Source organism: Tachyglossus aculeatus, chromosome 21 (assembly GCF_015852505.1).
Source record: "Tachyglossus aculeatus isolate mTacAcu1 chromosome 21, mTacAcu1.pri, whole genome shotgun sequence".
Taxonomy (NCBI): Eukaryota; Metazoa; Chordata; class Mammalia; order Monotremata; family Tachyglossidae; genus Tachyglossus; species Tachyglossus aculeatus.
This window is the reverse complement of record NC_052086.1, coordinates 74,452,879-74,463,147: the sequence shown is the minus strand read 5'-3', so window position 1 is coordinate 74,463,147 and position 10,269 is coordinate 74,452,879. Positions and strand designations below refer to the sequence as shown.

At 55.1% G+C, this 10,269-nt stretch overlaps 1 protein-coding gene across 1 annotated transcript in view; it reads left to right on the top strand.

Annotated features, from left to right (window-relative positions):
• The first annotated feature begins 3,958 nt into the window (after positions 1–3,958).
• Positions 3,959–10,269, top strand: part of USP7 (ubiquitin specific peptidase 7) — a 94,835-nt gene continuing 88,524 nt past the window's right edge. Inside the window, exon 1 of the mRNA XM_038762301.1 lies at positions 3,959–4,065. Coding sequence (XP_038618229.1) covers positions 3,984–4,065 — 82 coding nt within the window. The 5' untranslated portion in view covers positions 3,959–3,983. The remainder of the gene's footprint in view (positions 4,066–10,269) is intronic.

Sequence of the window (10,269 nt, the reverse complement as noted above, 5' to 3'; positions counted from 1 at the left end):
AGTGTTTAGTACAGTGCTTGGCACATATTAGAGTGAAACAGCCTTGGGAGTCAGAGATTGTGGGTTCTAATCCCGGCTCCGCCACTTGTCACCTGTGTGACTTTGGGCAAGTCACTTCACTTCTCTGTGCCTCAGTTACCTCATCTGTAAAATGGGGATTAAGATTGTGAGCCCCATGTGGATCACCTTGTATCTATCCTAGTGCATAGAACAGTGCTTGGCACATAGTAAGCACTTAGTCTTATAGATTGTAAGCCCATTGTTGGGTAGGGACTGTCTCTAAATATTGCTGATTTGTACTTCCCAAGCGCTAAGTGCTTAACAAATACCACAACTATTTTTATTATCTGAAACCGGAAGCCCCTTGTGGGCAGAGAATGTGGTCTACCAATTCTGGTGTACACTCCTCTCCCAAGCGCTCAGTATTCTGCACTCAGTAAGTACCACTTACTTGTTTGAAGGGTAGGCAGGGAGAGGAGTGTGTGTGTTGTTAGGCGAGGGGTGGGTGTTCATTCATTCATACTGATTGAGCACTTCCTGTGTGCAGAGCACCGTACTAGGCACTTCGGAGAGTCCAATACGAGAAGAAACAGACACGGTCCCTGGGCACGGCGAGGTCGCAGTTTAGTGCATATGTGAGATCCCCAGCGGCTTGGCAGGGTGGCCTGGCTGGGGCCCGAGGATACCTGGGGCTAAATGGGCCTGGTCTGCGAGGATGTGGGCAGTGAGGGGCTCCCCTGACCCGGGGTCGGGGGTATTGAGCTCAAGCAAAGGCAGTGGAAAGAGCCCGGGCTTGGGAGTCAGAGGTTGTGGGTTCTAATCCTGTCTCCACAACTGATCAGCTGTGTGACTTTGGGCAGGTCACTTGACTTCTCTGTGCCTCAGGTCCCTCATCTGTAAAAGGGGGATTAAGACTGTGAGCCCCACGTGGGACAACCTGATTACCTTGTATCTACCCCAGTGCTTCTCCGCCAATTGTCAGCTGTGTGACCTTGGGAAAGTCACTTAGCTTCTCTGTGCCTCATTTACCTCATCTATAAAATGGGGATTAAGGCTGTGAGCCCCACATGGGATAACCTGACCACCTTGTATCCTCGCCAGTGCTTAGAACAGTGCTTAACAAATGCCATAATTTTTATTATTATTACTATTAACAAATATTATTATTATTATTATTATTATTACTGAGGGGGTCTGGACCCACTGTTCCCGGTTCCCTACCTCCCGGCCCCCTTCAGCCGCCCACAACTTCGGTGTCCTGGTTGCCTTGCAGTTTCCCAAGCGCTTAGTCCAGTGCCCTGCACACAGTAAGTGCTCAATAAATACGATTGATGATGATGACTGACTGACTGACCGGCTATCCCCTTCTCTCTCCGGGTCCCCCTCATTCATTCAATCGTATTTATTGAGCGCCTACTGTGTGCAGAGCACTGGACTAAGCCCAGCCGCCCACTCCCTCGGTGACCCTCTTTTATTTTTCTGATGTACTTTCCCAAGCGCTTAGTACAGTGGGAGCTCAATAAATACGATTGACTGAGTGGCCACGCCCCCCCCGTCTCCGGCTCTCCCTCCCTGCTTCCCGGCCAGCCGCTCCCCCGGTCCTCTCTCCCCTCCCGCACCCTCTCAGGCTCCCCGGCCCGCCCTCTGTGTCCCAGCTCCCTCGGGCTCCCCCTCCTTCATTCATTCAATCGTGCTTACTGTTTGCAGAGCACTGTACTAAGCGCTTGGGAAGTCCAAGTCGGCAACATATAGGGACGGTCCCTACCCAACAACGGGCTCACAGTCTAGAAGGGGGAGACAGACAACACAACAAAAACATGTGGACAGGCCTTAAGTCATCAGAGGAAACAGAATTAAAGCTACACGCACATCATTAACAAAATAAGTAGAATAGTAAATATGTACAAATAATAGAGTAATAAATCTGTACAAATATATATGCAAGCGCTGTGGGGAGGGGAAGGAGGTAGGGCGGGGAGGTGGGGAGGGGGTTGGGTAGGGACTGTCTCTATATGTTGCCAACTTGTACTTCCCAAGCGCTTAGTGCAGTGCTCTGCACACGGTAAGCGCTCAATAAATACGATTGATTGATTGATGAGAGGAAAGAGGGGGCTCAGTCTGGGAAGGCCTCCTGGAGGAGGTGAGCGCTCAGTAGGGCTTTGAAGGAAAAATGTGGAACGCAACCCTCCCTCCCTCGCTCCCCCTCCCAGCCCTTCGCTCCCCCTCCTCTCTCTCCCCCCTCCCTTTCTTTCCCTCTCCTTCGCTCCCTCCCTCTCCTCTCGCTCCCCCTCCTTCTCTCCTCCTCCTCCCCTCTTCCTCCTCCTCCCCTCCTTCCCTCTCTCCCCCTCCTTCCCTCTCTCCCCCTCCCTCCCCTCTCGCTCCCCCTCCTTCCCTCTCCCCCTCCCTTTCTCCCCGCTCTCCCCCCACCTCCTCTCTCCCCCTCCCTTTCTCTCCACCCCTCTCTATTCTCGCTCCCCCTCCTTCCCTCTCCCCCTCCCTTTTTCTCCCTCTCTCCCCCTTCTCTCCTCTTCCTCCCCCTTTCTCTCCTCTTCTCTCGCTCCCCCTCCTCTCCCTCCCCTCTCGCTTCCCCTCCTTCCCTCTCTCCCCCTCCCTCTCCTCTCGCTCCCCCTCCTTCCCTCTCTCCCCTCCCTCTCTCCCTCGCTCCCCCCTCCTTCCCTCTCCCTTTCTCCCCCTCTCTCCCTCGCTCCCCCCTCCTTCCCTCTCCCTTTCTCCCCCTCTCTCTCCCCCTCCCCCCACCTCCTTCCCTCTCCTTCTCTCCCTTTCTCCCCCCTCTCCCCCCACCTCCTCTCTCCCCCTCCCTTTCTCTCCACCCCTCTATTCTCGCTCCCCCTCCTTCCCTCCCTTTCTCTCCCTCTCTCCCCCCTCCTCTCTCCATCTCTCCCTCCTCCCTCTCCATCTCTGCCCTCCTCCTCCTCCCCTTTCTCTGCTCTTCCTCCCCCTTTCTCTCCTCTTCTCTCGCTCCCCCTCCTCTCCCTCCCCTCTCGCTCCCCCTCCTTCCCTCTCTCCCCCTCCCTCTCTCCCTCCCCCTCCTTCCCTCTCCCTTTCTCCCCACCTCCTCTCTCCCCCTCCCTTTCTCTCCACCCCTCTCTATTCTCGCTCCCCCTCCTCCTCCCTCTCTCTCCATCTCCCCCCTCCTCCTGCCTCTCCCCCTCCGTCTCCTTGGCTCCCTCCCTCTCCCTGCCCGGCTGTCCCTCCCCCTCCCTCCCCGTGTCCGTCCGTCCGTCCCTCCCTCCGTCTCGGTCTCTCCCCCCCCCCCCCCCCCCCCCGGCTGTCCCCGGTCCCCCGGCCGCAGGCGGTCGGTCGGTCGGTCGGTCGGGCGGGCGGCGTTGCTTTGCGGGCGCGGTCCGTGTTTCGTCGTGCCCGGGGTCCGGGCCCCGTCCGGCGGGGGCCGAGTGGGTGCGGGTCGGTCCCGCCCCGGGCCCCCCATGCGGATGTGACATTGGAGGCGGCCGCCATTTTGAGAGGGAGAGAAGCCGAACCGCTGGAGCCGCCGCCTCCGCCGCCGCCGCCGCGTCCACCGCCGCCGGCCCCGCACCGCCAACCCCCCAGCCCCGCGAGCCCCCCGAGCCCCCCAGCCCGGGGCCGCGGGCACAGCGCGCGGCCACAGCAAGGGGGACGGGCGCCGCGGGCGGGGCCGGGCAGCGCCGGGACCCCGCCGGACCCACCGCCGCCGCCGCCGCCGCAGCAGCGGTAGCCGCGGCGGTCCGGGCCGGGGCGGCGCTCAGCGCGCTCCCCCCGAGCCCGGGGCCGGGCCGGCGGCAGGGCCGTGCGGCCGGTCCGGCTCGGGCCGCCCGCTCCCCCGCCCCGGCGCCGAGATTGGGCGAATAGCGAGCAAATCCGTGCGCGTCTCCCTGCCGCCGCCAACGCCGCCGCCGCCCCCGGCCCCCTCGCTCCCCGCCCCGGAGCAGCCCCCGCAGCAGCCCCCGGGCCCGGCGGCGGGCCCGCCCCAGGGACCGGCCGACATGAACCACCAGCAGCAGCAGCAGCAGCAGCAGAAAGCGGGGGAGCAGCAGCTCAGCGAGCCCGAGGACATGGAGATGGAAGGTGAGGAGGGGGCCGGGGGGAGGGGGGGGGCTGCCGCTGTTTATCTCCGCCGCCCGGCCCGGCCGGGGGGCTTTTTCCTTTCCTCCTGGCCTCCGTCCGCCCCCGTTTCTGTGTGTGCCTCGCTCCCCCGGCCCCTTTCATTGTATGGGAGCCCAGGGAGCCACGCGCGATGCTCGCCATCTTTAATGGAGGCGGGCGAACAGACACACACACACACACACACATACGGAGGCCCACATTAGCTGGGCACACGCCTGCCTATGCGGGCGGGCACGCATATCCCGGGGGAGGTGGCGGGGGTGCCCGCCCTGGTCCTCGGCCCTGTTGCGGCTTTCCTCCCGGGCCGAGAGCGGGGTCCGGGCCCGGCCGGAAACCTCCCCGCCCGGAGGGGGCCGTGCACAGTCATGCGGCGGCGGCGGGGGAGGGACGGGACAGGCTCGGGCCTTGCAGTGCTGCACCGGCCTCTCCCTGATCGGGCTGGGCCGTGCAATGCTGCATCGGCCTCTCCCCACCCCGAGCTGGGCCGTGCACTGCCGCACTGAGTCCTCCTCCCCGGGCCGGGCCCTACACTACTACACTAGGTTCTCCTCCCCGGACTGGGCCGTGCAGTGGTGCTTGCTACACTGGGCCCTGTTTCCCCGGGCTGGGCCGTGCAGTGCTGCTACGCTGGGCCCTGTTTCCCTGGGCTGGGCCGTGCCGTGTTGCATTGGGTCCTCCTTCCCGGGCTGGGCCGTGAAATGTTGCACTGGATCCTGCTCCCCCTTTTCCCCGGGCTGGGCTGTACAGGGCTACACTGGGGCCTGTCTCCCCGGGCCGGGCCGTGCAGTGTGCAGTGACTCCTCTTCCCCGGGCAGGGCCATCCAGTGTTGCAGTGGGTCCTGCAGGCCCCCCCCCCCCCCTTTTCCGCGGGCTGGGCCGTACAGTGCTACGCTGAGTCCTGTTGCCCTGAGCTGGGCCGTACAGTCTGCAGTGGATCCTCTTCTCCGGGCAGGGCCATCCAGTGTTGCACTGGATCCTGTCCCCCCCTTTTCCCCGGGCTGGGCCATACACTGCTACACTGAGTCCTGTTGCCCTGGGCTGGGCCGTGCAGTGGGTCCTCCTCCCCGGGCTGGACCGTACAGTGTTGTAATAATAATAACAATAATAACAATGGTGGCATTTGTTTACTATATGCGAAGCACTGTTCTTAGCGCTGGGGGTGATACAAGGTGATCAGGTTGTCCCACGTGGGGCTCACAGTCTTCATCCCCATTTGACACATGAGGTAACTGAGGCCCAGAGAAGTTAAGTGGCTTGCCCAGGGTTACCCAGCAGACAAGTGGCGGAGCTGGGATTCGAACCCTTGACCTTTGACTCCCAAGCCTGTGCTCTTTCCACTGAGCCATGGTGCTTCTCTGTTGTACTGGGTCCTGCCCCCCACCCCTCCCTTTTTCCCCCGGCTGGCCGTGCAGTGTGCAATGGACCCTCCTCCCCGGGCTGGGCCATGCAGTATTGTACTGGGTCCTGCCCCCTCCTTTCCCCAGCTGGGCCGTCCACTGCTATGCTGGGTGGTTCTGTTTTCCTGGGCTGGGCCGTGCAGTGCTAGGCGGGGACTGGAGGGGACCCAGGAAAGGCCTCCGACGTGGGCCACTCATCTTTCCCAGAGATGCAGCATTCCCACCCCGGGGCCCGAAAGGGGAGGAGCCCGCCCGGCCCCCTGACCTCGAGGGAAAGGAGGAAGGTAGACCTACACCCCTTCACTGGACCTTGGGCGCATCCTCAGCATCACTCCACCAATCTGTGCCCCCTGGGAGCTGCTGTTCTTCAGATGCGGCCATCCAGGGGGTGCCCGGCCTGGCATCTTTACGTTTTACACAAAGCCCCGGCTGCTACCCTGGCCCACGACCTTTACCCGCTAAGGGGACCTCCTGCTAGGGGACTTCCTTCACCTGTGAAGCAAGGTGTGGTCAATCAGGGCGAAGACCGAAAGGTATCGGTGACAGGCTTTTTTTTATTGAGTGTTAAGGACATAGCTCAGAGGAGACCACTTCATGCAGGCACTTACCCAAGGCCACTTTCTCATCCGTTGGCCCTGCACCGCTTCGAAAGTTTTCAGAAACTGTTCCACGGATACACTTTTTAAAAAGGCGTCGGTCAGGGTTCGCCTCTTTTTGTAGGTAAAGCAGGCCTGTCATTTTCAGGCTTTCCCATGAAGAACAGCTGTACACCGTCCCTTTCTAGCCATTTGAAATGTAGAGTCAACTTGTTGGGTTTTTTGTTTTTTTCCTCTCCACGCAGGAGCGAGAGCAACAAATACCATATCGAGGCTTTTGATTTGTTTGCGTTCAACCCGGACGTATGCCACTCATTCCTTGTCGTGTTGCCAGTTTTTAAACATTTCCCCTCCTGTTATGTTCCTTTCACTTAGTTTAAACTTTGGAATACAAATTGCACCCTCTCTCTGTTTTGGGAACCATAGAAGAAGCCTGCTAGGCCACAGAATAGAGTGTGTGGAGATGTCACAAAGTTCAGAAGGATTTTGTGCCCAGCCTGGTTTTAAAAAGTAGGTAGTTCAAAAACCCAACTTTGGCGGTGATCTTGATTATATGTTCTCAGCAACATCGATTTCACTACCTACCTTTCCTTTCTCTTGACTCTTTGACATGGCATCTTTCTTGAGTTTAAAATGGTGTTTTGAAAACAGGCCTGTCTTGTTGAATTCCCCAGAGGCTGTGTGAGCCAGCACTGTAACTTGGGTGTATATGATGTTTCATGAGAGCCCTCGCTACTGCTCTTTCCGCAATGAATAATTGGTTGATAACTAGCTGCCTTAAAAAGGGCTTCTCAAGTTGCAAAAAAGAAATGAGTTGTTTTGGTGTTGGATGGGCCAAATGTGACTTTTACTGACAGCGGTGCTGGGGAGGTCAGAGGAAAAGGCAGTGGCAGGGATTGATGGGTTATCGATTATATAGTCAAGAACTAGGCACAACCTTAACAAAACCCACAGTACTTAAAAACAAGTCTCAAATAGGGAACAGCTGAGAGAATTCGGGACACTGTTTTTAAACTGGAAACCCAGTGGATCTGACATATAGAAGAGAAAAAGTGTGTGTGTGTGTGTGTGTGTGTGTGTGTTTTCTTTCAAAGTGGGGTGGATAGATGATATCAGGGACAAGAAGGACAAATAACCTGTGGTAGGGCTTTGTGATTTTTCTGAGCATTTCTTCCTCCTTCTTAGTACCAGCATAAAGTTCCTTTTTTAATGAAATTCCTACCGTTGGATTATTTTCTGATTGCTAAGTGAGGTGTCTGAAGGAGAGATTTAGGTTCCAGTAACTTGGTGATGCTTTCTACACAAGCTTAAGTGAATCAGGATGAGAAAGCCGCCTGGATGGTTTTTTACAGTACATTCAGGTTTTTTGAATTTGGTGGTCATTAGTCGTAATACCAAATTACGTGGAAGAACTAGTTTTTAAAATTATTTTGCACCTAGAAAATAACAGCCGAGTTTCCAAATAAGCCAAAGTGCCAAACTCTTCTTAGGAGTGTTTTAATGCCAGAATCCCAAAAATGTCCTGCCAGACCGTTTGATCCTGAGTTTGCCATTTGGGTTCTGTATCTAGATTACTTTTGCGATCCGGGAAGGTGAAGACTCTGATGTAGAGCCTATCGTCATATTAGAAAAAGCACCTATCAAATTATCCACAGTTAGCCTTTTTGAAAGCTCTCCGGTTGCCGTTGTCACAGACATGGGTGACATGCTTTAAATAAAAAGCTTCCTCCTTATGAATCAATGCTATTTATTGAGCACTTAAACAGCGTGCAGAACACTGTGATGCTAGAAACTTTGGAAAACGGTGAATTTGAGGATCTCTGCAGGAAACCAGGTGGTTCTAGAATCAACAACAAAGAAACTTTGAGGCAGCTGATCAGTTGGGTCTTTTTAGCTCCGGTAGGCAAGAGGAAAAATGCTGAGCAGAAGCAGTGAGTTGCTCTTGGGGAGGGAAGGGTCCGGGGAAGGCAGGGAGGCAGGTTAGGTTGGTCGTCCTTCCCCGTCCATAGCCAATAATGTAGGGTGAGGAAACTGAACTGTCTATGTATGGCATTTGGTATGCTTTCATTCATCCTAATTTTTATTGAACCTAACCATGTCCTTTTGTGTCAGTTGGCCACCCCTGAGAGTAACAATGGCAGGGATGGTTTCGCCGTGTTTTATTTTTGTTTTGTAAAAGTGCAGAGAAATAGGAGAGGAGGGAGGCCTGAAATGGCCTATTGGCTGGGGCCGTGACTTGCAGATATTGGAAGTGCATTGAACACTTCCTTACCCACTGTAGCTGTGGTCTCCTTGAAGGGGGCAGCCTTCAGACGGCCTGTTTTGTAAATACTGCCACCCGTTCTGCCCTTCTGAAGTCACATCACCTCCAGGAGGCCTTCCCCAATTAATTACTAATCTCCCCATTTCATGCAACACCCCTCACTCACCTCTTCAACCCTTCCTCACTGCCTCAGCACTTAAATTCTCACAGTCCTTCCCCCACAAGCTCTTATGTACTTAGCTTTATACTCTCTTACTTCCTCCTACCTGTGATTTACTTCTGTGTCTGTTTCTCCACCGGCTCCCCCCCCCCCCCCAACCAGAGCATAAACTCCTGGAGGGTAAGGATCATGCCTACTAACTCTACTCTTTCAAGTGCTTAGTACAGTACTTTGCCCACAGTAGGTGCTCGGTAAATACTATTGATGGTTTGAAATGAATTGGGAAATTCAGGGACGTGTATGTGATTTATTCTTTTCCCTTGTGTTTTCTGGGCATGCTCCTCAGAGGGCAAGTGTCAACACTCCCTTAGTCTGATCATCCCAATTCTGACTTTGACCCATCTGCCAGACAGCCCCTTCTACCTTTTTTTTAACATGGTATTTGTTGAGCACTTATCATGTGCCAGACACTGTACTTAGTTAACTAAGTTAACTAAGTGCAAGTTATTCTGGTTGGAAACAGTCCCAGTCCCACATAGGGCCCAGAGTCTTAATTCCCATTTTACAGATGAGGTAACAGAGGCCCAGAAAAGTGAAGAGAGTTGCTCAAGGTCACACACAGCAGACAAGTGGCAGAATTGAGATTGGAGTCCAGGTCCTTCCGACTCCCAGGCCTGCGCTCTATCCATTAGGCCACACTGCTTCTTTCCCTGACGTGCAGTCCTTGTTCATCAGGTTCTCTTCCATCCGCACCACTCCAGCTACGTCCGAAACAGTGTGGCCAGATGGATAGAGTATGGGACCTGGGAGTCGGAAGGGTGCTAATTCCGACTTTCCAACTCCACCACCTCTCTCCTCTGTTACCTCATCTTTAAAATGGGGACTAAGGCTGTTTGCCTCCGGTAGGACACAGACTCTGTCTAGCGTGGTTAACCTGTATCTGTGCCAGCGCTCAGTACAGTCCCTGGCATATAATAAGATCCTAAATGCCATAAAAAATTGTATTGAGCGCTTACCATGTGTACAAAACGCTGGGGAGTGTACAGTAGAACAGAGTTGGTAGACACGTTCATTACCCACAGTGAGCTTACAATCTGGGTCGGGGGTGGGGAGAGTAGTAACACATATTTTATAATGTTTCATCAGTTGGGAGAAGCGTTTGGCCCTTCCTCGCATACGTTGGCCCATCTTTTTCCGCACTGTGTCCCATATTTCTTTTTTTGTTGTGATAATTGATCAGCACTTCCTATGCAACAAACACTGTTCTAAGCACTGGGGTAGATACAAGCTAGAGAGGTTGGACACAGTTCCTGTCCTGCAAGGGGCTCACAGTCTGTCGGAAGAAGAACCTAGGGATTCTCTTTCCTGATTTTCCCAACTGCTCCTGGCCTGGGCCTATTTAGGTGTGTGCAAGCCCCTTTGTCAGTGGTTTCTAGCAGAGAGCAGGGGGAGCCAGAGAGAAGTGAGTCCTATGTCCGCCCCCCAGCAGTGCTGCTTATCCTGGATTTGGGAAGCCCTTCCCAACCTTATGTGACTAGGCTGTTGTGGCTGCTGCTGAAACTGTAGCCCCATAGAGAGCAGTGATCAGGCATGCTTAGCTTGCTTGGTGCCGAAACTAGCCTAGTTCATTCAGTCTTATTTCTTGAGCGCTTACTGTGTGCAGAGCACTGTTCTAAGCCCGTGGGAGAGTACAATACAACAATAAGCAGAAACATTCCTTGCCCACAACTCTCCAGTGGGCATTTTAGT